The sequence below is a fragment of the Misgurnus anguillicaudatus genome, chromosome 11 (assembly GCF_027580225.2).
Source record: "Misgurnus anguillicaudatus chromosome 11, ASM2758022v2, whole genome shotgun sequence".
Taxonomy (NCBI): Eukaryota; Metazoa; Chordata; class Actinopteri; order Cypriniformes; family Cobitidae; genus Misgurnus; species Misgurnus anguillicaudatus.
The window spans coordinates 24,241,390-24,268,667 of NC_073347.2; the positions used below are offsets into that span (position 1 = coordinate 24,241,390).

The 27,278-nt window shown below is 37.9% G+C and overlaps 2 protein-coding genes across 3 annotated transcripts; one reads left to right on the forward strand and one right to left on the reverse strand.

Annotated features, from left to right (window-relative positions):
• Positions 1 to 5,898, reverse strand: six4a (SIX homeobox 4a). The gene is made up of 3 exons (XM_055170036.2): positions 4,532 to 5,898; positions 1,947 to 2,542; positions 1 to 1,764 (listed from the first exon to the last, which is right to left on the reverse strand). The coding sequence occupies exons 1-3, from the start codon at positions 5,302 to 5,304 to the stop codon at positions 1,238 to 1,240; spliced, it is 1,896 nt and encodes a 631-aa protein (XP_055026011.2). The 5' UTR covers positions 5,305 to 5,898; the 3' UTR covers positions 1 to 1,237.
• On the forward strand, positions 3,548 to 27,276 carry mnat1 (MNAT1 component of CDK activating kinase). Of its 2 annotated transcripts, none has more exons than XM_055170044.2 (8): positions 3,548 to 3,567; positions 9,569 to 9,721; positions 9,803 to 9,876; positions 9,977 to 10,080; positions 11,107 to 11,247; positions 12,388 to 12,519; positions 21,725 to 21,846; positions 26,918 to 27,276. In XM_055170044.2, exons 2-8 carry the CDS (start codon positions 9,588 to 9,590, stop codon positions 27,030 to 27,032), a joined length of 822 nt encoding a protein of 273 aa, XP_055026019.1. In that variant the 5' UTR covers positions 3,548 to 3,567; positions 9,569 to 9,587; the 3' UTR covers positions 27,033 to 27,276. The 2 variants fall into 2 exon arrangements, with proteins under 2 accessions (XP_055026019.1, XP_055026018.1); XM_055170043.2 differs by lacking the exon at positions 3,548 to 3,567 and adding an exon at positions 6,437 to 6,641.
• The last annotated feature ends 2 nt before the right edge of the window (positions 27,277 to 27,278 follow it).

Genomic DNA, 27,278 nt, shown 5'->3' on the forward strand with positions numbered 1-27,278 from the left:
TGTATTGAATATAAATATTTAATTGCACGTTTATGTGCCTTTTTTAGAAAAATACACGTTTCTTAAACTTTTAACATTTTTCATGCTAAAATAATATTCACACAAGGCTGTTTGATCATACATTTACAACTCTACATGACTTAATTTTACACCCGCATCATTAGAATTTCTGATAGCTGTAAGACGCGTTTCCAGTTTATGAAGCTAGACAGCATTGCTATCATCTCTGTTTTTCTAAAAGTCATTCCTTTGTCCCAGAACGGTTGCATAGCTGTTGTCATCAAGTTAAATACTGCATATACCACACCAGCACAAAAAAATCAAGCAACCTGAAGTCCAATCACGCATTTAAGATTGCACATAACAATCTAAAAACAAAAAAAAACTCCCAGATGCACGCACACAAACACACTTATATAAATATATTTTCACATTTACAACTGTACCACTTAATGTACCGAGACATTTTTGGTTTATAATGTAAATTAATAGCTTGTGTTTTTATTATTGCTGCTATTGGTTTTAACTGGCATTTAGTTCAGCTGCATATTATATTTATTTAAAATAATGTTTTTTACTTTAGTACTTACTATATGTGTTAAATTGTGTATGTGTTATGGCTTCCTATTGTGTATACTGTATTTAAATCTTAAGTGTTTTTAATCTGTATGTGTGCATGTGCGATTGTGACCTTTAATGTTGAAATGACACTGCAGGGCTCTAGAACATGGATGTCACATGACCACACACCCACCTGTCTGTTAAACTCAACTATTCTTGGCAGAAAATAACAGGTGACTCCCATAAAATATACATGTGTCCACACTCCCCATAGTGAGAGAAAGAGTGATAGAGAAAATTACATCTCTCTGACGACTCTTCGATGGTAAATTTGGCTTCTGTGGTACCAAAAATAATGTAAACACTTTTTTTTAAAGAAGTATAGACTGTGGACAGATATGATGACATGCATATAAAGTATTATTGCATTTTACACAACTACTGATCTTAAACTGTGTGTGGAACAAGAAAGAGAAAAAAAGATAAAACAAACACTTTTGAAAAATATGCCCCTTCAAATATGACTTTGCATAGATAATCCAAACCACTGTTAAATCAGGTGACAAATTCACCATAATAAATTAATACTTAAAAACAAAACATTGAAACCATAAAACTCAATCAACAATAGTGTAAAATAACATTTTACCTCCTTATTTGTTTAAGCAACATAAGTTCATAAGTCAGTCATCTCTTCCTCTATATGAACTGTTTTTAGTTTAGTCAGTTTTTTCCCCTCTTCCTCCATTTCTCTCACCATCTCGTCCGGGACCTTCCCCCCCTCGGATACTGCACACAGGAAGTCACCATTTAGGTTTGAGGTCACATGGACATCATGACCTGTGAACTCACCGGTAATGTCTGTTTGGGCGAGTAAGGGAGAGCTCACTGTGAGAGTTGTGTACTCATGTTGGGTTGTTGTCAAGGTGGTGTTAAGTGAGGTTGTGGAGTTGTGAATGGGGTCAGAGGTGTTCGAGTAGCCCAGGTGAGCAGTCTGCTCCAGGTGAAGTGCAGGGTGGTAAAGGTATCCATCTGCACTTTCCAGGGGTTCCTTCTTTACATTGGACAGTGCCTGTGAAGCGGCCAGGCTGTAAAGTGCTGTGCTGGGCTCGAGTGAGGTCAGTCGCAGTCTGTCGTGCTCGTCCACCTCATCCAGGTGGCACAGAGATGTTCGAGCGGAAGTATTACTTAATGAAATAGCACCTGATGATGAGAGAGGAGATAAAGATAAAGCTCTTAAGCTTTCACACACAAGGAAATAGAAAAACATCACCTTTTAAACTGAGGATCAATATGACACATGATAGGCTGATTCATATGTTTGTTTTGTGGGTTTACATAATTGTGACGTACATTAAAATAAATAAATAAAATATCATGATTACCTTGTGTAACAGATGAGGTTGATGAAGATGATGGGAGTTGCAAAGGAGGAAGTACCACTTTGTTGCTAAGCAGCGAAGTCCCATTGCCATCAGGTACTGCTCCTTGTACAGTCACCAAGTTGTAGTGCAGGGCTCCATTAGTCGGCGTAGTACCGAACGCCAAGCTAATCGTTTCGGCCCTGTCTCGGACAGACACTTCTTGGCTCACATTTTCAGCTTTCACATCTGCCTCTGTCCCATTTATGCTGCAGTGAAATGAGGTGTATGCCCCTTTATCCTGCTCTGCAGACCTGCAAGACAAAGGCTGGAGTCCCACATTCATACCACTGAAGAGCATGTGTCCTGTCGAAGAAAGGAAGGGGGTGCCATTGTGGTAAATGGAGGTGGGTGTGTTTATCGAAACTCCGTTAAAGATGACCGAGGGTGGGGAAATGGAGCTCCTGCTATCTTCAACCTGCTGGATGATGACCCCGGCCTCCAGAACTCCAGAGCAGAGCGGCACAGTCCCATCGGCACAGGTCGACATTGGACATGGGGACAAGGATTCTTGACCTTTACTGCTCTCATCTTCTGTACTATGATTTCCATCTGACTCACTGAGAGAGAGAGAGAGAGAGAGGGGGGGGGGGGGGTAAGGCACAGGCAGTGTTCTCCCTTGGGTTTGCCTTTTCTTAAGTTCTTTATAATTAAATTAAATGAAAAGTTTGTCCAAACTAAATTTTTTCTTAATCAACTCCATATCCATCATTCTATATAGGCTTAATACATAGGTCCCAAAATGTTGAAACTCCAAAAAGCACACATCCATCCGTCAACGTGCTGCCATATTTAAATTTATCACTCTAATATGCTTGTTTTTGTTTAAATTTTGCCAAAATATTAATAGTTCTCTAACCCACATCTTTTTTTTCTTCAGAACACATTTATTAACTCACATTTGGGTCATATGGAGTCATTTGGATTACTTTAATGATGATGTTTATGATGAATGTATGGGGTTTTTGTGGAGCTTTAACATTTTGGGACTTGTATAGGCCTTAAAAATTTGAAAAAAAAAACTTTCTTTGTGTTTAATATGAAGTCATAAACATCTGGGGTGGAATGCGAATGAGTAAGTTATAAAAACTTATTTTTTGGGGGGATAACTAAGTTAAATGACTTGTTACATTCTTTGATTGTTACATTTTTAATAGTAAATATCTTTTTATATTTTTCCTTATTTTGCATCACTTATATTTTTATTTTAAATGTCATACTGTTTTAATAATACATTGCAATATTTTAAGCCTAATTGTAACTTAAAAATATATAATCTTTGTTAAACGATTAAAGTGTCTAAATAAACTTTTGTTAACAGCTGTCTGATTTTAACCCTTCATTTAAACCCTTCCAAATAAACGAGTGACGCAGCTGTATATGTAGACAAGAGACAGGGCGCGCAGAGACAAATGGGGAGGTGGGTGTTCACTAAACACCACAGGACCCTCTCTAGATCACACCTAATGTGTGTCAGCTGTATTCCTGCCTTTAATACTGACTCTTTTTTAGTACTTTTTACACACCATTTGGCGCAAGTCCTATGGCGACACAGGCTCGAGATCACAGCGTGATTTAACAAATGGTAAGCTTTATTTACAAAGCCAAACGGGGATCGGTCGCAAGTAAGGTTAAATTTAGCTGATATTTTGGAGTCAACACACAATCCAATACAACGCAATCACTTATGATGATATTTCACAGTAACTTCAGCTGTTCAAACATAAATTGGTGTAGTTGAGTGAGAAGAGCTGCTGCGTATCATGAATGACTGCAGCAGCTGCGCGACTCTGACAGGACTTTACAACTTCCTCAGACACTCAGAAAAAAAATTCATGCATTTAGATTTTAGAAAAAATACTGTTTGGGAGCTGACAGAACACAATTTTCCTGGAGAAATATAAAGCAACGACATCAGCTTTCTGTGAATGGAAAAAGTTGTATTATGTGTGTTTAAGGGAGGTCACCTCCGCCAGGTGTGCCTGAGCTTTGTTCATAAAAGACAAATGCATTACAGCAAATCCTGTATACAGTGTGTGTGTGTGTATGTGTGTGTGTAAGGGGTTATATTAAAATGGAGTGCTGAAGAGGAGGTTTTCATATTCCCTCTAGCTAAAAGAAAAGTAAATAGTTCAGAGTGATTTATATGGTGGGGCAAACCTTTCGCGTCAATGGATCCCAAGTAGGCCTACTCACTCAAAATAAACACACACACATACAGGAGGTAGTGAGTGACTCACGCGATACATTGTACGCACACGTTTAGTCCTATTTTAGATTGAAGTCTGTTATTAAAGCATAAAACAAAAGTGCCTATAAAATACTTATTAGTCATCTTTAAAATAATGTGCGAGCAGCTTCAAGTTAATAAATATTTACGCACCCAGGACACTCTTATGGTTTTACTCAAATCTGTCAAATATGGAAAAATAGCTGTTTACACGAAAAGCACTGAACATTTGAATCAAATAATAATTCAAATAATATCTTCCTTTCATACCAGTTAATTATTTAATATAACTTCAAAATATAGCCTAACTTTTGCTTACCTTTTGCACTGCGCCTCTGAGGGGTTTCTGTCTCTCTGCCTCCTGTTTTTAAACCAGTTGCTGACCTGTGTCAAAGAGAGTCCTGTGATCTTGGCCAAATTCCTCTTCTCGGCTGGTGATGGGTACCGGTTGTGCTTATAGAGGTCCTTCAGCGCGTTCCTGGAGCGCTCTTTGAAGCAGTACACCGTCTCCTCTCCATCCCAAATGGTCCGGGGCAGGGGATACTTCCGTCGCAGGCGGTATTTATCCACTGCGCCCAGCGGTCTACCGCGGGCTTTCTCCGCCTCTGTGTACCGGGCTTTGTACCACAAATCCTGCAGGGCTGAGTGGCACGAAGGGCTGAAGCTGTGGCTCTCCAAAATGCTGTACAGCTCCTGGTAGCGCGCCTGATGGAAAGCCACCAGCGCCTGCGCGCGTAGTATACTCTCGTTTCCGCGCAGCAAGTCACTCTGCGGGAGAGACCACAGAAAACGGGAGAGCCGATCCACGTTGCCCCCCTGCTGAAGCGCTTCGCAAACACAAGCAACCTGCTCCGGTGAGAAAGCCAAAGAGGTGGCTGCTGTGGGTGAACTGTGCGCAGTCAAAGAGTCCATACTGGGCATCTTGCGCTCCGATGCAGAAGACTGCTGTTGCCCTAAAAGCATCACAGTGGAAGTCGGAGTGTCCCGGGATTGCTCCCGACCCTCCGCGGAGATCTCGAGAGGCTCCGCGCACTTCACATTTTCCTTTTTGATGTCGCCCGTCACTGTCACTTCACTAGAGGAAACAGACATTGTTTTTAATCCTCGGATTCCTTTAGTCTATCACCACGCCTCGTTTTTACCAAAGCCGATCAGGTTACCCGTGCGCCATGCGCGTGATATCGGGTGTCTCTGTAAGTGGATAGCTTTTGCCTTTCGCTCCAGTGTGACTTCTTCTCAGTCCGATAGTTTGGGGGACACACATGATTGGCTAAACAAAGATCCAAACGGGGCGGGGCGACCGCAGGCTATTAAAATTGTGCTGTCACTCAAGTGTGACGTTTTCCCGCGGCTCACCTGCGCTAGGTGAGAGCTGGGTCGAGTCTTTTGTGTGCTGCAGTATGTTTACTCTGAGCTCAACAGATTTTAGACTGCTCATGGAGATACAAACGACATTCAAACGACACAAACATTCAAAACGACAAGCCCTGCCCTTTAGCTATTCCTCTTCCAAGCAGTTGTTATAATGTCCCTTATAAAATGTATCGTAGTAAACAATGTCTTAAACACTAACAAGCAGTGACACACAGACCTCAGGACAGGGGCGGAAGGACGAAAAGGGGCACTTTTTACTTTGTAACCGACGCTGATACAGATGTATCTAGATAATCAGACGATCAAAAATTCCATATGACTACAAATATTTACTTTTATTTTTTCAAAACAAAATACTGAGAATAAGGTAGAGGATTATGTTTAAATTATGTTTAATATTGTTGATATTTAAAACTTAGTTTTTATAGATAAAAGAAAACAAAACATTATTATGGTTTACCACAAACAGCTTTTGTTGCAATAGCTTGGCCATGTTATTAGTAAAAATGGTAATTGTAGCCTAAACAATGCCAAAAAAATATTTTTTTTTACTAGCCTCATGGAGAATTTTCATAAAATATACCACAAAACTTAAATGTGTCAGTAAATAACTAATACTCACTGGTAGTATTTAAATACACATTTGCTATATTTTTAATACACACTTAAATTTTTTAGAAACCTTTCTTTCTTTCTTTCTTTCTTTTTTTCTTTCTTTCTTTCTTTCTTTCTTTCTTTCTTTCTTTCTTTCTTTCTTTCTTTCTTTCTTTCTTTCTTTCTTTCTTTCTTTCTTTCTTTCTTTCTTTCTTTCTTTCTTTCTTTTTTGGATAGGAACGCTAGTATTACACATATTTGTTTCTCTCCGGACCGTTTTGAAAGTAGCACTGCGGTGTACGGCAGTGTCAAATCTTTGGTTGATTTCTGTTTATTTTCGTACAGACCGACTTCTAACAAATAGTAATAATAATGGATGATCAGGGATGCCCGAGGTGCAAGACAACAAAATACAGGAACCCATCTCTAAAGCTGATGGTCAATGTGTGTGGACACACGCTGTGAGTAAATGCTGTCAATCTTTGTAACTTACACATCGGACTTAACCTGCATTTAGCAAAAAAATGTTTTCACGACACGTGTATCTCTCACTAACTACTATCTGGTTTTATGCTTTTGATACTAAAGAGGTTTACAGTGTTGGAAATGACTGTTATGGTATGAATGACGTTACCATAGTAACTTTTAACTATATAACAGTGTTACGGCGAATATTGTCGCTAATGTAAAACCACCAAAGTAATATGTGTTCTCCTTTGAATGGGTTCCGTCATTTATCTTTTACCACAGCTTTATACTGTATTTTAGTAGGCTAATAAGAGCTTTTAACAACTTTAGTGGATATTTTCAGTAATTTTGTAACACAGGGAACCATATGAGCTCATACTGTAGCTATTGATAGTGCATGAGAGCAGTATGATCTGAAGATTTTTGTCTATCTATCTATCTATCTATCTATCTATCTATCTATCTATCTATCTATCTATCTATCTATCTATCTATCTATCTATCTATCTATCTATCTATCTATCTATCTATCTATCTATCTATCTATCTATCTATTTATGAACACTTAAAGTTTGTTTGTACTTACCGTTACAGTAAAATTACACCGGAAAAGTGACAGGAGTGTAACATTACATCTAACCCCATAGGACTAGATGTGTAGTGTTTGTTTTAACACCTGCTATGTTATTTGTTTAAACACAAATAATTCAATAAAATTCCGTCTATGTACTAAAGGTGGATATTGTTTTAAAAAAAAAATTGTAAGGGCTGCACAATTAGGGCAAATAATCATAATTGTGAGTTATTTCCCCTGATATTGTATTAACTGTTATCATTTTAATTCATAGTATTTTGTTTTTATTTCATTATCATCGTATACCTGAGGCTTAACACTGTGTTACAACTAACCCCGCTGTGTAAAAATGTTTTCAACCCCAGCCATCACTTACTAGGAGTTGCTGACATCTTTCAAGACGCTGTTGTGTGCAAGTTAACAAGACAGTGATTAGAATAATATAAGTTTGGATTTGGTGACTTACACACCCAACTCAGAAATCCAAAAAAGCATAAAATGAAGAAATTTACTTCCATGCAACACATCAAAACTTTTTCACAAATCCACAGGAGATCATAGAGATATAGAGTAGTAATCTTCTGACCTTTACAACAACACTTGACATTTTGCTCAAGTGGCTCCCATTTCATATGATTATCGCTGAATTCTTTCTGAATTCACTGTAGATATAAGAAATTCAAAACTTACAGTCTTTTACTTCTACCAATACGGATCAACGATCATTTTGCACTTCGAGCTCCTCATTAGATTCCAGGTTTTGAGGTAAACGTAATGCTTGGCTATTTTAAAAGCGTCAGGAACTGCCACCTCCTTATGTCATTTGAAATGATGTCATCGCATTGACCAAAGCTGCGCATTTTAAAGCACATTAGTGTGTCTTTAAGTGTAATATAAACCAATATGTGTCTGGAAGATGTGCATGTGCAGTTCACGTTTTGCATCTGAAATCATTTGACACCTTGTGCTCCGGTTGCCCTTGACTTGCAGAGAATGCAAGGACTCACAGAGGACTGCTGACCTAGGACTTGGAGACCATATGAATATATTACACACTGATGACACACAGTGGAGATTCTCAGAAAGTCCAACATGCTCACACTATGAGTACTTACCTTTATATGCAGAACATCTGATAAATGATAGTGACCTGTGAGTAAATGCAGTTGATAACATGTTGCGTGACTGTGAAAGCTTAACCTGCAGGACTTAAGAGAAGGACACAAGAAGATGTGTGTGTAAGAGGAACGCAGGTAGCTATTTGTAAGCATGCCTGAAATGCAGGAGTTTGCAGATTTTGTGTGCGTGATGGAGTAAGTTGTGCTGAGTTAGTGAAGTGTAGTAACCTCTCAGCATGCTGACAAACACAGATCAGGGGTGGAAGAGCAAGCGGAATATGGCTAGCATCTATCCACCTGAATCTGTGGGCATGCATGGTTTGCATGCGTCATTTAATGTAACACACCTTTTGTTTGTTCAGGTCATGGGTCAGGGAAAACTGGTCTTTAACCTCTAAAATTAGAAACAGGAACAATCTGACACAGCACAGCATGGTTTCCACCTTGAAATCTTACTGTAAAAGTGTGATATCACTCTAAAAAGAGCCCCTTTCATGGAAAAAGAGAGAAATGAAGACAGGGTGAATTATTGAAGCTGGAGATTACATATCCATATGCAGGAAAGATTGTTTTGTTGTTTATATTTATAATGGCCACACAAAGCAGATCAAATGTATGTTTTATTCTGCATGTCCGGTTTGCATATATTTTAGATTTATGTCACATTGCCCCTTTAAAAAAAGGATATGTATTGTATTGTATTGTTAGCAGTGTATTTTCACATGTTTCCAAAAACACATTTCACAACAATAATGTTTAATAGCAAATGATTTTAAAAGAAAGAATAGAAAACAAACTGTACAAAAATGCTGTTAACTGTATTATAGTTAGAAACTCAGCACATCCATAAATTCCAGCCCAGATTTAATGCTGCTTTCGGAGACACACATGCACACAGTGTTTTGTCAGTCCTAATGTGCATGTCTGGTTTGCTTCAAACCTGAGCTCCCATCATCACCCCACTATGATTGAATAAGACCATCGTACACCCACACACACATCAGGCCTCTGTTTTATCCATTAGTCTAACTTATGGCTCGGTTTGGAAAGTTTCTGGGTCTAAAATTCACCCACTGAAGCAGAGAGATGATTGAAATGTGTGTTCTTCTAAATGTTTTTCCAGCAGATTTCACATTTCATTAGTATTTATTTTGACTCTTTCTCTTTCAGCAGAAATTCTGCCAGTATGAGTAATCCAGCAGTAAAGCATAATGTGTGTGTGTTTCAGGTGTGAGAGCTGCGTGGAGATGCTCTTTGTCCGCGGCTCAGGTAACTGTGTGCAGTGTAACACTCCTCTAAGAAAGAGTAATTTCCGCGTGCAGCTCTTCGAAGATCCAGCCATCGATAAAGAAGTGGAGATCCGCAAGAAAGTCCTTAAAATGTACGTGAAAAATAAAGTGTATAAGTATGTTAATCCAGATGTTTTATTAAAATGTTTCTAATGCGTTTCTTTTTTTATCAGTTATAATAAGAGGGAATTTGATTTTTCCTCTCTGAAAGATTATAATGACTACCTAGAGCAGGTGGAGGACATTGGTGAGATACATGCATTGTTTATTTATTCATAATCATTTTTTTTTAAATGATCCTTAAAATGTTCTTTCAGTTGCTGACTTAATTTTTTGTACGTGTCCAGTGTTTAACTTGACTAATAACGTAGATGTAGAAAGGACCAAGCAGATGATGGAGCAGTACCAGCGAGAGAACCGGGACATTATACAGAAAAACAAAGTCAAACTGGTAAGTGTGTGTGTTTGCCTGTGTAGTTCTGATTTGGGATATGAACGATTTCATAAGAACCTCATTTAGGTGGAAATGGAATAATATTCCAAAAAAATTGGAATAGTAGTCACTGGGACGGTACTTTTTAATAAAGGTCTAAATATGCACCATTTGAGGCACCAATATGCACATTTTAAATGTACACACACATATTATTCAAAATCAAACTTTTAATATTTTGACAGCCCAACTATTAGGCCACTACAGGCCAAAAGCATGCAGGTTAGGTGAATTGGACATGTCAAATTGGTGTGTATAGATCAACTTGTGTATACACTCACCTAAAGGATTATTAGGAATACATGTTCAATTTCTCATTAATGCAATGGTGTGGGGGATGTTTTCTTGGCACACTTTAGGCCCCTTAGTGCCAATTGGGCATTGTTTAAATACCACAGCCTACCTGAGCATTGTTTCTGACCATGTCTATCCTTTTATGAGCACCATGTACCCATCCTCTGATGGCTTCTTCCAGCAGGATAATGCACCATGTCACAAAGCTCGAATCATTTCAAATTGGTTTCTTGAACATGACAAAGAGTTCACTGTACTAAAATGGCCCCCACAGTCACCAGATCTCAACCCAATAGAGCATCTTTGGGATGTGGTGGAACGGGAGCTTCATGCCCTGGATGTGCATCCCACAAATCTCCATCAACTGCAAGATGCTATCCTAACAATATGGGCCAAAATTTCTAAAGAATGCTTTCAGCACCTTGTTGAATCAATGCCACGTAGAATTAAAGCAGTTCTGAAGACGAAAGGGGGTCAAACACAGTATTAGTATGGTGCTTCTAATAATCCTTTAGGTGAGTGTAGATTAACTGCTTTTCTCCCTGAATATATCCATAGATGCTGAAATGGCACTAAGAATAAATAAATAATTACTCTTATACTATTCTATTTTGTTGTATTCTGTATAGCATATTAGGCTGGCTTCAAGAAGAACATCTGAATAATCACCAATCCATCTTTTTTTATTAGACACGTGAGCAGGAGGAGTTGGAGGAGTTGTTGTTACAGGAGCAGCAGGATTCAGAGCAGAGGAGACTGGAGACCCTGCAAGAGGAACAGAGACAACTACAAGCCAAGAGGAAAAACAAACAGGCCCTGCTAGATGAACTGGTACTGTACACACAAACATACTTGGCCCTGTGTTGGGGTTTTGGTCTTCTAGAAAAAGACTTCCCTAAAATGTAAATCTGATTGGTGAATCAGCCTGTGCATAAAGTGGGTTTTAAGTATTTCATAAAATTAATTAAAGGATAAGTCCATTTTCTTAAAAAAGTCCAGATAATTTACTCACCACCATGTTATCCAAAATGTTGACGTCTTCGTTGGTTCAGTCGAGAAAATAATTATGTTTTTTGAGAAAAACATTCCAGGATTTTTCTCATTTTAATGGACCCCAATACTTAACAGTTTTAATGCAGTTTAAAATTGCAATTTCAAAGGACTCTAAACGATCCAAAACAAGGCATAAGGGTCTTAAGGGCCAGCGGGACCTCACGTAATACGTCAAGAGGTCACGGATAACGTATGCGAAACTACGCCCCAGTGTTTACAAGTATGGAGAAAGAGGACCGTTCCGACGTTGTTGTATGTGGAATGATACTAATTAATGTCTTTGTGCCAGTTTATTGTTTAAAATGGTCAACAAATGTGCGTTTTATATATGTAACACGTGACCTTTCAACGTCATACGCAATTACGTGAGGTCACGCTTGGTGCGTCACAGGCCCGGAGGAAGACGAGAAGTTGTGATTTAAAAGTGCATATGTTTTTTTTTTCTTGACAAAAATGACAATCATTTCGCTAGATAAGACCCTTATGCCTCGATTGAGATCATTTAGAGTCCTTTGAAACTGCAATTTTGAACTGCATTGAAGCTGTTGAGTGTTGGGGTCCATTAAGGTCCATTAAAATGAGAAAAATTCTGGAGTGTTTTCCTCAAAAAACATAATTTCTTCTCAACTAAACAAAGAAAGACATCAACATTTTGGATCACATGGTGGTGCGTAAAAAACTGAGATCCACTGCTCTACATAAAACTGTAGAATTTACAGATACGTACACTTTGTAAAAAATATGTGATCTGGTTGGTGCTATGGCCTAGCAATTTGACAGTTTGCACTTTGGTGCTCATGTAGATAACAGTTTGAGTCATAATCCCACCCGTTCTTCTTTCTAATCACTTAATTGGCAAAAATGCCAGAAGGAAATCTGAAAAGCATGTCCTGATCTGAATGTTGCGTACGTTTACAGGAGAGTTCTCAGTTACCTGCGGCTTTGCTTCTGGCCAAACATAAAGATCGAGCCGCTCAACTGGAGACTCGGATAGAAAAACAGAAGCAGAACGTCAAACCAACAAACATCTTCTCTACTGGAATACTGATGGTAAGTGAACAACACATGTACCGGTACACTCACTTACCAAAACCAAAGCTGAGCCGTCACTAGTATACTTTCTGATTAATTTGTAGTATTTCACAAACCTCTATTATCTGTTTATGAACGTTTGAACCGTTTTCTGTGATAATATTGTGCTGAGTACACACAGACGCTTCGACGTGTTTGTATTAGCCAGTGTTTGAATATGTTGTGGGAGTGTGTGTCTGTGTTTATATAATTTTGCGAGTGTGTTGTAAAACAGGTGAAACTGGTTTGTCCTTAATAAAAAACACTTCAGCGGTCACTTTAAAGGACACAGATCTGAATCAACATGTTGTGAATGTGCTGCAAAAGTGTGAGGAAAGTGTGTGTGTGCCATTTGAGAGTAAAAAACAGGATAAGAGTTTTGTTTGAGGAATTGTGTGTGGCACAGTGAACATAAGAAAAAGCATTGTTTATGTGTGTTTAGATTCTTTTACTCTGTAGGAGCCACTAATGTTATGTTATATTGCATTTTATATTGTAGTGTTATATATAACGCATACACACACAGTGAAGCAATGTGAGACACTTAGAGAGCCAGTAAAAGCTTTAAGGTAGAAATAGTATGCAAGTGGACTGTGTGTCTGTTACAGGGCATTGAAAGGACATTGGCTCTCACTTGTGTTACTTGAGATCAGTTAATGCGAACTAAAGAGACCACAAAGCTCACATTAATCCTGACTGAAACTGTATGTGTGTATTTACTAGTGTTACACAGTTAATTCAGGCCCTGAATCAGTGTCTCTTACATTTCGATTCGACTTGTGTGAGCATAGTTTGTTCGGCTGGAACTATGCCTGTGTGAAGTTTTTCTCTTTTGCCCAAATAAAGGAGAACGGTGTGAGTATGTGATCAGTTTAAAATGTGCTGATCTGAGATGTGTGTTAAGGTCAGAGAGGTGCTGATAGACAGTTTATATTTGTTGACCTTGGAGTGTCCTAAAGACCTGCATAGTCAGAGAGAGTCCCAACACCCTCTGGCTTGATCCCCAAGTGAAAAACACTTTTCTCATTTTCTCTCATGATTTAACTGTTTCTTGGTTGGTTTTTCTGACAGTTTAACGAAAACCATGCTGTGATACTGGATATTTTCTTATGTTTAGTTTTACGGTGTTCTTTACCTAATTTTCACAACAGTACAAGAAGAAAATAGCCATGACAGGGGTTATTTACATAGAGAAGTCCTAAACGTGTAGTACTGTAGTAAAACCACAGCCTGTATAATTCTGTAAGCCTGCAGTCAGAGAAAGAGTTAAGTACTTTTTTTAGTAAAGTAAATCATAAATGGACTTCCCTTCCAGATTCAAGTTTTTGGTCTTTTTCCCATAACCGACTTGATGGCATCATTTATAACCAAGGCTTTGAACCAGATTTTTTTCCCAATTGGTTCGTTCTGAAAAGAAACAGTATTTTAACGTTTTCGGTGCAACCCTAAAATGATGTTCCTGAACCGGTTAGAGCATAAAAATATAGTTCCCGAACTGGTTAATAACGTACCATGTCAGCTGTGGGACATACAAATAAGTAAGCTGATCATTAGGACTTTAAACTTAAATTATTAGTTTACATATTTTCCTTAAGTCTCTATCTTGTCATCAAACATTAAAAATGGCTACATTATGTAAGCGGCATAACTGTAATTCTTACATGCCTACATTTGTTTCAGCATTATACATGAATTAAGACAAGGACAATTTCTTCCATGTCGTTTATTGGCAAACAACTTAAACAAATGTTTTTATTAGAAAATAATTCTGTGGTATTTCGAGATCATTTGTTTGTATGTGTCCTGTCAAGAAAGATTGTTCGCTTGCTTTTTGAAACGCGTCTCTCCGTGTATGCACTTTTGAGTGCACTTAAACACACGCACACACAAAGAAGTGGGACTAATTCCAAATGGTGCTTCGGGAAGAAGATGCAGCATAAACAGTCGCTCCACATAAAGTGAATATTACGATGTTTTTCAGTGCTTTATTCGCCAAATGTATTTTAATGGACTACAGTATGAGACACAGTAGCGCAACTCTCTCTCAAGTTTACACATCAAGAGTTCTGATCTTTGAAGGGCATAGGGATAATCACGTTTGATTGGAGTTGGACCGGACACATTTAACCGGTGGTCTGTGCATACAGAAAATTGCTCACTTTAGCGCTGTTTAAATTGTTTAAAATCATTTAGGTGTTAACATTTGCAAGCCTTTGAAACACGTGCAAATGATCAACTTTCACCCTATTTAAATTTGCGTATTAATCCGCAAATCGCATGCGAGCTGAGCCGTGGGTCGTGATCTGTACGGATCTCGGATCAACTGCGATCTGTTACACCACTAATTAGTATTAAAAAACAAACATCTTGAAATACTTAGTAGATATTTACCTCTTATGATTGAGCATTAGAGACTTGGGCTTGAGTAGGCTACTTGCTGGTGGCAAGACTCTCATTTCTCCGATGAGTCAACGACGACCAGAAGTGAACTTCATCGGGTCATATTGCACAGAAATCTTGTCAAAGAACAAAAAAAAAAAAATAACGGTATTAACCGGTTACCATTATTTTAAATAAACGATTCTGTTCCGGAACATATATTCTTTTACGTTTCTGGTTTCGTTTCTGTTCCTTGCAAAACATCAAAAGTTTCTGGTTTTCGTTCCGTGAACTGGAACTTGTTTATAACACAATGTTTCAAAGCCAGTCTGTGCATTCTGGTCGATACTTGTAGGTGAATGTTGACAAGTGAGATAAACGCACCTCAGAAACTACATCCGTTGTTTGTCTATTTGGTAAGAAAAAATGATCACACTAGCAAAATGAAGAACTAAATGAGCCAATTGCTTTGTGGAACCATGACTTTTTTTGCTAGGTGAAATGTACTGTGGCTCCCAAGACACAGGGTTTTAAATACAGAACCGGGGAGAAGGTTTATTTTAAAAATGTAAAATTTAAGTCCACATTGTAAAACGATGTTTACTATGTGTTAATGTTAAACACATGGACCGATTTGCTGGCCAGGCACGGGTGGGATTAAACCAGTGGACAGCACTGACTGTCGAACTGCAGCATATATATGATTGATTTGAACACAAGGCCCGTTAAACAGTGTGTAACTGCTTGGAGTAAAACTCTGAATGCACAGAGAACCATAGGGGAGGGCAGGGGGTTCAGCTCAGGGATTTCCTTCCCTCTCCACCCCCTCACTATAATGAAGATGGATCGAGCTGGCAGATCTGTTTTGGGGCGCCGGGGAGTAAATATGTATCTATGGTCAGTCAGCATGCACAGAATCAGCAGCATTTCTGTGTACACGCACACATCAAATGTACAACACCTCAAATTAATGACAGCTGCAGATGTTTATATTTGAGAAAGTGTACATGTGTAAAGATGGAGCTGTGGTTTATCGTTTAGTGTGTATATTTGCACAAATGCTTTGAGTTTTCCACTGGTATCAACAGGATAATCTGAGAAGAAATTACATGTGTGTCTACATTGGAATCTCTAAAAGATTTTTTGTTTGAAGTTAATCAAAAATTTATCAGATTTTGAGATTTTGTGAAAATGCAGCAATTTTTTGTGATTTACTGTCATCTTGCATAATGTAAAGAAAATCAGTGAAAATACAACCTTGATATCTTAAAATTAACTGCGTAAAGCCACGTCAAAGATTGAAATCAACTTTGATGCTCCTAATCTCATAATTAGATTTTGAGACTTTAGCCTGGTTTTCACAGAGTCACATAAGCCATTTTTACACAGAGATTACGGAAAATGCGTCTTTGGTTCATTCACACTGCCAATGATTTCCTGGAATCTGAGCGTGCATTCACACGCACACCGTAAAGATCCCGTAAAGACACGTGACGTATTATTTCCACAGCATCTGAAGTTTGCTAATTATCCGTGATTTCTCTCTCGAGAAACGACGCGCATGGATTTTAGTTTATGACAAGATCATAAGGAGTGTGTGATGTGCTGTTCTGTCATCCCGGTAAATGATTTCAGCTTCAGCGCGGATAGTGATGAGCTCCCTGATCTCTGCTTCAGTCCAGTGAATGTTTATCTGCGTTTAAATCCCTGTGTCAAAGAGCTGAACCATTACTTCTAGTTGCGATGACACACTGGTCCCTCACTATAGACCATTTCAAATGATGTGACAGTTTTTTTTATTTTTACATATATTATTATCTTTAAGATGTTTGTTTAACTTCAGTTAATTCAGGTGTATATGTTCTGTTGGTTTATTTTATCCCATTGTTTATCTAGTGTTAAAAAACTGAAACAGGAAGTGCTTCTGGACCCGTGTTGTTTACATCTTTTGAAATGGTCTATAGCAAGCCCCTTACGACATTGTTTCTGTGTCTTGATCGTACAGAATGCTTTTTCGGGTATGTTAAGGCAAAGTTACTAGGTCCTCTTTACGGGACCGATCCCAGAACATTTACGGGACGTGTTTGTGTTCACACAGAAGCCTCCCCGCAACGGAAATTTTCTGGGACCAAAGTGCTGTGTGAATGCATACACTGTAAACTCAAATCCAAAGCTTTTAGAAGTAAAAAAGTAAAGGCAACCTAAGAATTAATTGTTTAGAGCTTAAATATTTAGATTGTGTACTACACAAACCGTATGTTTACAGTTCAATTAAAGTTGTAATTTATCAAACCCACATAAGCAAAACAAATTTTTTGGTGACTCAAAACGTAAGGCTACCCAGCAACGCATTGTCTAGGCCAACAGTCGCGTCACACACCATCTAAAGGGGGTCGCATACCGGACGCGCAGCGCCGCGCTGTTCTAAAAAAATCTAACACATTGTTTTCTATGAGTATACGCACACCGCCGCTGCCAAGTGGCGCCTGTCCACGCCACCCAGCTTTGACTCAGGAAGTTGCTCAAATCGCTGTCCCGCCACACAGCACCACTCACATAGTTTAACATTAAATAACATCATATTTGTCCCAAATCATTAACGATTAACATTGGCTGCTAACATATTTTGCATTTTGAAGTAGACGCTATCTGACTAAGCTTGCGCTATTTAGTGTGCACTTCCGGTTCTACGATACATCCGAGTTGTCCTAGACGCGACTCGACGCGGCCATGAGCTGCGCGTCCGGTGTGTGACCCCCTTAAGAGGTGTAGTTCTATCATATTGTAGAACAATTGCGTCACACAGGGTCCAAGAAGTGCCATGTCTCATCTAGGACAGCTAAAAGGTATCGCCCACTGGAGGGGCACTTTCTACAGACGTGAGCTCAAGTTCAACGTCTACACCTGATGCAAGATTGGGCGATTAATAGGTGATTTTTGAAAGTTAATTAATAAATACACTAAACATGACATTAGGAAATTTGTAATTGTTTTCTTGTATCTTATGTGGCAGAAACGATTAGTCTATCTTTTCCTGAATTAAAGAGAGTTGCGATTCACGTTTTTACATTTCATTGGTGTGTGTGTATTAGTGCATGTTAACGATATGCAAAAGGTACATATCCTAAAGTAAACGATGCCGCAAGTTATCGTCTCCAATGTAAATCTCTTTTCTTGGACTAGAAAAAACACGATTTGTAAGCAACAGTTTACTTCCTGAGATTGGTGATGTAGTAAAGACAGACATTATCATAATTCCTCCCGCTTCGGATTCAGCCTGTAAGTTATCTCCTGTTAGCAACGAATCTTTCAAACATGGTAAGGAGCGTCACATTTCCTGCTGACGTCAGAGGTTTTCAGGTTAATCACAACGTACAGATTTGCTGGCCAATCAGGGACACATAGCTTTTCAAATACGTGCGTTTCAGGAAGAGAGTGAAATCTGGAGCTACAAAAATGTACGGTGTGTGAAATTATGTGTTTTTTAACCATAAACCTCTCAAACACAATGCCATATACACAAAGTTACTTTGTTTTTTTTAGCAATGAAATCGGTGCTATATCATGCACCGTTTTTCCTGTTCATCGCACACAGGTCAATGCATCATGCATGCAGACTAGTGTGAATTCATATTGGACATTAATGATGATTTAGGACAAATATCATGCAGTATAATTTTAAATCATGTGGTGAAATTATACATTAAGTTGTGCTTAATTCACAAATGGTTTAAGTTAATAAAAATCTATTTAATTAACCCAAAAAGGAAGAATATGTCACAGGAAGTCAATTTTGTTTATTAGGAACTGCAGCAATAATATTATCTTTAAATCTAATTGTAAAAACAACAATCTTACCCTCACACATCACATTAGCAATTCAAATGAAATGCATTCAAATTGTCTTCTAAAGAAAACATCCGTTGTAGCCAGTCATAAGTTTATGTTAGATAAAGTTTTTTAGCTGAACAATGCTGTTGGAGACACAATCATCAGTGCTGTTTGTTAAAATATTTTATAAAATGGTTAGTTCCAATCCTTGATTCTGATTGGTCAATAGCTGTGCTTTATTCACAATAAAACACGGCTAAGACCGCTTCACCCGACGGTTTTATTTATCACTTCTCCTTTAGCAACACTCTTAGCAACCACATGTATCAGTTTGAGAATGGTTTGTTGTTTTTATTTGAGCTTTGATGCATATAGACGGTTTCATTGGACGCACGTGATACACGGCTGGATCCGAACCTTACTTCCGGTTTCGTTTTTTTTAATGCTTTGACTAGTTGCTAAACTGATCTCTTTAACAAATGCCTCGTCAAAAATAACAAATGTTTTGGTTTCCTAGGTAATCTATGTCTTGTTGTTTTCCTTGTTATATAAATAAACTACGTTTAAAGAACTTTGTTGTTATATATTCTTAGCGGAGTTTACCGGAAGTTACTGCGGACCGCAACAGCCGCTTGTTTATGTTGTTACTGCTGAAACCGTCTATACACATTGGAACTTTGCTGTTAACAGTCAGGGACTACTTTTTTTCTAGAGAAAGGAATGCGTTTATTGATTTAACTTCATGAAAGTTGCACTAATACATTTTTTGTTATTTAATATTGTGTGGTTACCGTTTTATAAAAGCAATAAGGTATAAGGCTTACATAAGGAATATGCTTTTTAGCCAAATATTGATAAAATGTTTTTAAAAAGGAAAAGTGCTTTTTTCAAATACACTCCCTATTGTCCAGTTTTGAGACAGAAATAGGTCATTTTTGTACCCTGGTTTTGTGCTAACATTGCACTGATTTAGGATTGTTCTTTTCCAGTGAATTGCCGATTATAATACATTTCTCAGTAATGCCTCTTAGTTAATTTTCTGTTTGTTTTGTATGTCAATTGTTTTCACCTTATTGCAGTTTTGACTTTTTTTACTTGGCTGCTTGTTGCCATTCAAATGCGTACAGTACTTGTAGGCCAAAGTAAAGAGAAGCTTTCCAATGGAAATTCCCACTTCACACACAGGCACACTCCTTCTATGCTGTGGTTTCTGTCTGTCTCCAGTACATTCAGTCTCCCTTGTGTTGCCTCTCTCTCTCTGTGTGTGTGTGTGTGTGTGTTGGCATTGAGTGGTGTTGTCATACATCTTTAGATCCCCTGTTTGGATCTGAAGGTGTGTGTGTGTTGGCGCTCATGCATCTGTGTGTATGACTTGATCTCAGTGTCTGTGTGTTGTTTAAATGAGGTCATCCACATGAACCGTTCCATTTAAACTCAGTGAGTGTATGTTACATATGCACAACTCATTCATGCTCGGTGTCACAAAGAAAACTACAGTTGTCTTAATATTTACAAACGTATCAGCAAAATTATTATGAAAATCGCACCAGTCTTTTCATCTATAGGGAAGCACAGATAAATGGGCCGCAAACCAGACAAACAGATGTATTCATCGGCCCAGACTATTGACAAATAACAATTCTGTCTAGTGCCATGCAGAATGCTGACTTTTGCACCGACTGTTCTTACTTCTGATATTCAGTTTTTTTAATGTGTGGCCCTGCCTGTGAATACACAGCTAGAGTAATTTTTTGTGATTAACATAAAAACATCTTACGTAATGTAAATGACATTCTGTGAAAAAATACCTTAAATGGGGCACTCCATTTTTTTTGAAAATATGCTCATTTTCAAGCTCCCCTAGAGTTAAACATTTGATTTTTACCGTTTTGGAATCCGTTCAGCTGATCTCCGGGTCTGGCGTTAACATTTTAGCATAGTTTAGCATAATTCATTGAATCTGATTAGACCATTAGCATTGCGCTAAAAAATAACAGAAGAGTTTCGATAATTTTCCTATTTAAAACTTGACTCTTATGTAGTTATATCGTGTACTAAAACCGATGGAAAATTAAAAGTTGCAATTTCTAGAAGATATGGATAAGAACTATACTCTCATTCTGGTGTAATAATCAAGGACTTTGCTGCTGTAACATGGCTGTAGCAGGCGTAGTGATATTACACACTGCTGCTGCTGCAGCCATGTTACATCAGCAAAGTCCTTGATTATTACGCCAGAATGAAAGTATAGTTCCTAGCCATACATGCCAAGAAAATTGCAACTTTTAATTTTCCGTCGGTCTTAGTACACGATGTAACTACAGAGGAGTCAGGTTTGGAATAGGAAAAATATCATAACTCTTTGGTTATTTTATTTTTTTTGCGCGATGCTAATGGTCTAATCGGATTCAATGGCTTATGCTTAGCTATGCTAAAAATGGTACCGCCAGACCCGGAGATCGGCTGAATGGATTTCAAAATGGTAAAAATAAAATGTTTAACTAAAAAAAAGTGTTGACTGTGTAAGGCCATGCCAATAAATATGACATCAATGATTGAAATCAACTTTAATGCTTATAATCTCATAAGACTTTAGCCTGGTTTTTACAGACAGGGTCACATATCACCATTCAGTAAGTGTCAATTTTGTTTGCTTTACTGACATTTATATTGCCAGAACAGTACAGAATGAGTAAAATAGTGCAAAAAGTATTCGTACTGTTAACAAGTTAAAACAAACGTTTATTACAATCTAACAGTCAGCGCCAAACTTTGTAAATGGCTAAATATTCTGGATTGCGATCCATGTTTTTTAGCCAATTAGAAACATTCTCTGCCAGTAATTCATTGTGCATATTCAGGTTTGCTGATGTGTCTTCCTGAATGGAAGTGGTCCAGCCAGCAGATGCAATTAAAATGGATGAAGTAAAAATTTACAATAATACAAAGTTATCTCTCATTTTCTCTTTATTAGGGTCAGACTGTGTCTTTGGCCCCCGTGTCTCGTATAGAGGAGGTGTTGTACGTCTATCAGCCTATGTACGTAGACACATACGGACCCCCTGTTCCAGATCTGGATCAGCTCGGCCGACTGGGGTAAGAAGCACTTTTGGACAACTTGGACTGCTTTCTGCTAGCAAATCATAAAATGTATTCAGCGCTATATTTATGGGTGTTTGTGTGAGTGTTACACATTTTTTAAGCATGGTGTTATTTTTGTTGCTTCTATGCCCTTCCTCTCCTGTCGTTGAGAATGTGTGTGTTTGACAGAGATAAATGACCTTTTATTAAGACAAATAAACCACATCTCCCATGGTGCACTGCTCCCAGGGCAAACTGAAAGTCTCCTATATGTGCTACGCTTGCAGTTTCACGCTTCACTCTTCAGCTTGACTTTCTCTTTACAAGATACTCGAGCACATTTTTACAAACAGATCTTTGAAGGTATATTAGTAAAGTCATTTCATAGATGCATGCTGAAGTCTTTAGCAATCTTGTGATGTGGTTTGGGCTGAAAGCAGGGAGTAGGAGAAAAAGAAAGAGGTTATGAAAAGAAAGGACAGGGTGGATCACTCTCTTTGTTTCTTTTTCTCCTTCATTCTGTAATCTTTTTTCTTTTCTGTTTTTTCATCAAAGAGTTCGACCAGCTTCAGTCTTTTGAACTGGAGAGCAGAGTGTAGAAGAGTCTCTAAGTGTTTGTGTGTGTTTGTGTGTGAGAGAGAGCTTGACAGAGAGATGGATTGTTTTTTGCTATTTGTCTTAGTGTGTTTTGACAATGAGTTGGTAGAGATTTATGTTGGAGCAGTTTGTGTTTTTGTAGGGTTGTGTATGTATAGACTTCCTTCTAGCCCTTGGGGCCAACCCCATTTTCTCTCTTTCTCTCTCTCTCTCCTGTACCTGTATAAATACAGATCGGGTGGGGCATTTTATTAAAGACAGCTGTGTGTGTGTGTGTGTGTGTGTGTGTGTGTTGAATGGAGGTGATTGGCTTGAAATTTCCTCTCTTCAACACAGACTTTTTCATGTGCAGTCAGCCGTCTATGTGTGTGTATGACAGTTGTATGAATAGAGGTATAGCCAAGATGCCCCTCCACACCCATGTTTTCTCTCTTAGTTCTCCCACTCTTTGGGAAATCAGTACCTTAATGTGTCCCCTTCGTTCATGATGGGTGTTTCTCTCTGCATAAGTCTAGCCCTTTGTTGGATTAATTATTTTACCATCAAACATTCTCAATACACACACACACATTAAAGGGACACTTCACCCATTTGCTCTAAGCTTTGTATTGTTAGAACCCCAGTCATGTTTTTGAATGGTCATGCATCATTTCCTCAGTTGTCGCTGAGACAGGAGAAATACAGATTTTAGTGTTGCACTTCCTTCTTTCAATGATGTAAAAATCATCATTTTGCATCATTGAAAGAAGGAAGTCCAATGTCTTTGTTGAGAGAGTGAGACTACAAACACCCCTTTTCTCTGTCAAATAGGCACTAAATTCTAAATGTATGTTACATTTCGACTACAAATATGATACACTTTCAATAAAGATTAATGTTTCTACGGGTGAAATGCTCCTTTAAGTCGATGTTGAGTGATGTGTTCTGGTGAGTTTGGAGACATGTTTTTTGAAGTGTTGGAAAATTAGTTAAAGAAGCATTAGCTTTGGACAGGACACAGCTTGTGTCTGTCTGTTTATATTCTAATGTTAAAGTTTTGTTAAGAACGTGTTAACAGCGAATCAGAGATTTTTCTTTAGTCAAAGTCTACTACTAAAAGTGATTTTTATTTTGAATTGTTTTCAAATGTTAAAGGGGACATATCATGAAAATTTGACTTTTCCAATGTTTAAGTGCTATTATTGGGTCCCCAGTGCTTTAATCAACATAGAAAATGTGAATAAGCTCAACCCATTATAGTTTTGGTAAACCATTTTCCACAAGCATGTGAAAAAAATTGTCATTGAAATTTGGCTCCCCTTGTGATGTCAGAAGGGGATAATACCACCCATTAATCTGCACTATCCAACCACGTCACTGCCATTTAGTGCAGAGATCAGCTCATTTGCATGTTAAATGACACACCCAAAATGTCACATTTTTGCACACACCTACAAAGTGACAATTTTAACATGCTATAATAAATTATGATATTTTGAGCTAAAACTTCACACATGTACTCTGGGGACATCGAATAATTTTATTTGACATGATAAAAACGTCTTGTGAAGTCATGTCCCTTTTAATAAAGAGTTATTATCTCCATAATCTGAATCGAAAAATTGAGACAGTGCTCACACATCAGGATTATCGACCTTACTTTTTCTAAAACTTACACGTTTTGTCGAACACATTTGTCCAACTTTTATAGTTATCTTTTAAGTAAAATTCAGCTTTTTACATTTCTAGTAAACATATTTACACTTCAAATTTCCTAAAATTTGTATTTATCTGTGCAGATTACCTTGTTGGACTAAACGTGCAAGTGTCTTTAAATTTTGTTTAACACAGAGTTTATTTTTTGCAATAATCCAAAAGTCTATGGATAAAATTAATGTTTTTTTTTTTTTTGCGAATAAACTGTCCCACTACTTACGGGTTAGCCTACAGAAATACATCATCCCTGCGGCACTCTATATTACACCTCCCAATCTCATCGCATGCAAATCGGGCCGACCCAGGTTTATTGTTTGGTTTGTCTCCTTTTTGCTTTAAATGCAAAATCGTGTTGATGCATCTCTTATTTTACCATTATGTTCCAAAGAGCACTCTGCATGCTTCAATCTTACTTTTTTCAAAAGAAAGTTAACATGGTCATATCACAAATTTGCTTACATTAGACTTACTAAATATGAATTCTTCATTTTAATGCACACTATTTTTTTGTTTTTATTTATTTATGTGCTCTCCTGGTGCATGAACACATTCCTGAGATCTTTTATTGCATCATCTTTATTCTAAACTTTCTCCGTTGAGTTTTGCAGTCGTCTTGGTTGTGGTGGGTTTGTTTCTGAGGGCTCATCTTTCATCACTTTGGCAATGTTTAGGCTACAATGTCTAAAAAAACCATACTTTGCCATACAGGAAGTCATTCTGTGCCAGGCAGGAAGTCATCCATCAGCAAATCAGTAAGAGGGAGTGCGAGTGTGGAAGGGTCAGTAGCTTTATTGCGCTTTTTAACATAAACCTGGTGGTTTTTGTTTAAGCACAAAAGCGTTACAATTATAGATTATTAAAACCTGTTTTATCAAGCCAACTTTTCTGAGTGAATTATATGATTTGTAAAGGTTAGTTTTCAGCAGTATAAATAGTATACAGGTATAAATATTCAGTCAGAAAATAGATATTTTATAAAATATGTGAGGTGCTGATTCTGAGATAGATGGATACAGGAATACACACACGCATAATGCATGTGAATCAGGTCAAGTAGTCAATAAACCAGTAATGTATTGTGAGTCCTGTCTCTTTTCTTCTCTCTGTATTTGAGGTGAAAGTTTTTTTAAACAGACTTTTGATTATAAGGGTTAGGGTTAGATTGGAAATTTGCATATGCAAACTAGCTTAAAACAAAGATTCTGGTCTGGGCATCAAGAGTGAATTTGGCTTGCAAATAGTCACTGTTTCTATACATGGAAGAAAGTGTTTTAAAATGTACCTTCAGGGTGCATAATAGAAAAAACAGACTAAACTTGTTCACCCTGTCTCTCTAAATACACAAATTTGAATGTTGCCTTTCACACTGGTGTGGTTTTTCCATTTAAGAACGGATTGTTCACAGCTCCCAGCTATGCATGCGTGTTTTTATGTTTCAGTTTGTTTCGTTTAGACTGCACGTGTCTCTCCTGACAGCGTAAACCACGCAAGCACTGTGATAAACCTCAGTCTTTACATACGCTGCAGAGACACGCTACCTATAAAAACATCAGTATGTCTTTGTACCAGTTGGTTTTAATGATGCATTTTGTTCTAGCAGAACCCAGGTTGGCTCCTGCGTAGATGAGTTTGCTCTTTGACCTCCGATGAGAATATTTGTGTCATGGATGAGTTGTAGTTTGATATATGTGTGTGACAGCAGTGGGGGCAACCAGATCTGCTTTTGGAATGTGTGTGTGTGAGAGAGAGAGACTGACAGCTAGACACTGACCCTGTTAAAATGACAGATTGTTCAACAGCTGTCCGTGTATCACTTGCGAGCTTCTTTTGCTTTCTTCCTAAGGGAAACATTTTGCAAGCGAAATCGTGCTTTTTGGAAAGTGTTTCTCAAACTCTCTTGAACACACATGTATGTTTTATATAGTATAAACAAAAACAGCTACCTTTGGCAATATTACTTGGATTTAAAATAAAAAAAACTTTAAATGTAAACAAAACTGACCCTCGACCCAATATATGATATATATTCACAACATATGCATACAGTGTAGCGTATATAATTTTTATTTGGTTCGTAAAAGAATAGGTTTTTGACAGTGATTCATTTGTGAAATGATGTGTATATGTAATAGTGTGGTTTGTAGATTAATGATTCAGAAGTGAAGCAGCATTCTCGGTGCATTAGCTCATGGTCAGGCACTTCAGTAATCTCTGTTTGTTTAGAAAGTGTGTGAAGCTGAGAGCAGTTTAATTGTTTGAAATGATACCCAATCCCCTCTTTCTTTGCCTCTCTCTCTTTTCCCCATTTTCTCAGTGTAGTATCGGTTTACATGTAATTCTCAGTATTCTCTCGATGAATATCTGCTGTGGGCTCTGGGTGCTTTGCTAGTGTGGTATCTCACAAGCATTAGGTTTCCATGGTGACTTTACATGAGACTTGTCATGGTGATTTATGTATAGGTAAATTTCTATGCACATTTTATTGACATTTCAGTTTGACCCTGCCTGTTAAAACCCAGCTCGAGTCATTTTTTTGTGATTTCTACATAAAATCACCCTACGTAATAAAAAATAACCTTGATATCTTTAGTATTGACTTTGGTCACATCAAGGATCGAAATGAATGTGAAATCAATTTGTTGTTGAATCATTAAAGAACTTTTTGGTGATATAGACATGAAAAAATCAGGACAGCATAGCTGCTCCCTCTAGAGGATTAAACACACACCACACTTGCACAAGTTTACTGAAATCATTACCAACGTTGTTCCCTGACTGTCCTCTCTTTGTGCAGGTATTTGAATCATGTGCGCACAGCATCTCTACAGGATCAGGCTGGTGGTTATTTACCAGGACTAGCCTGCCATCGTGCTATCCAGGATGCCTTCAGTGGCCTGTTTCCTTCATGATCTCTTCTGCTCACCTGTTTCTCTTTACATAAAGACATTTAAGAAGAGAAATGCAGGCAGAGATGGACAGAGATCAAGGTTTGGATTGTTCTGGAGGACTCGCTGAATATGACTGAATTCAGAATACTCTGATCCCTGGGGTTTGTGATGAAGAGTATTATATGAACAAGCTTTAATAGGTGTACAGATATTTTTGTTGATTATTTTTGTAATGCCGTTTCATTTAAATAAAGAAAGAAAACAATA

Bases quoted from the DNA above. Each gene is read 5' to 3' on its own strand.
- six4a (XM_055170036.2), bottom strand. From the start codon at position 5,304: ATGTCTGTTTCCTCTAGTGAAGTGACAGTGACGGGCGACATCAAAAAG. The intron at 2,543-4,531 runs GTAAGCAAAAGT...TCTCTCTCTCAG, and splicing joins TCAGAGGCGCAGTGCAAAAG to TGAGTCAGATGGAAATCATA. The intron at 1,765-1,946 runs GTAATCATGATA...TCTCATCATCAG, and splicing joins AACCTCATCTGTTACACAAG to GTGCTATTTCATTAAGTAAT.
- mnat1 (XM_055170043.2), top strand. From the start codon at position 6,553: ATGGATGATCAGGGATGCCCGAGGTGCAAGACAACAAAATACAGGAAC. The intron at 11,248-12,387 runs GTACTGTACACA...GTACGTTTACAG, and splicing joins AGGCCCTGCTAGATGAACTG to GAGAGTTCTCAGTTACCTGC. The intron at 21,847-26,917 runs GTAAGAAGCACT...CTCTTTGTGCAG, and splicing joins GATCAGCTCGGCCGACTGGG to GTATTTGAATCATGTGCGCA.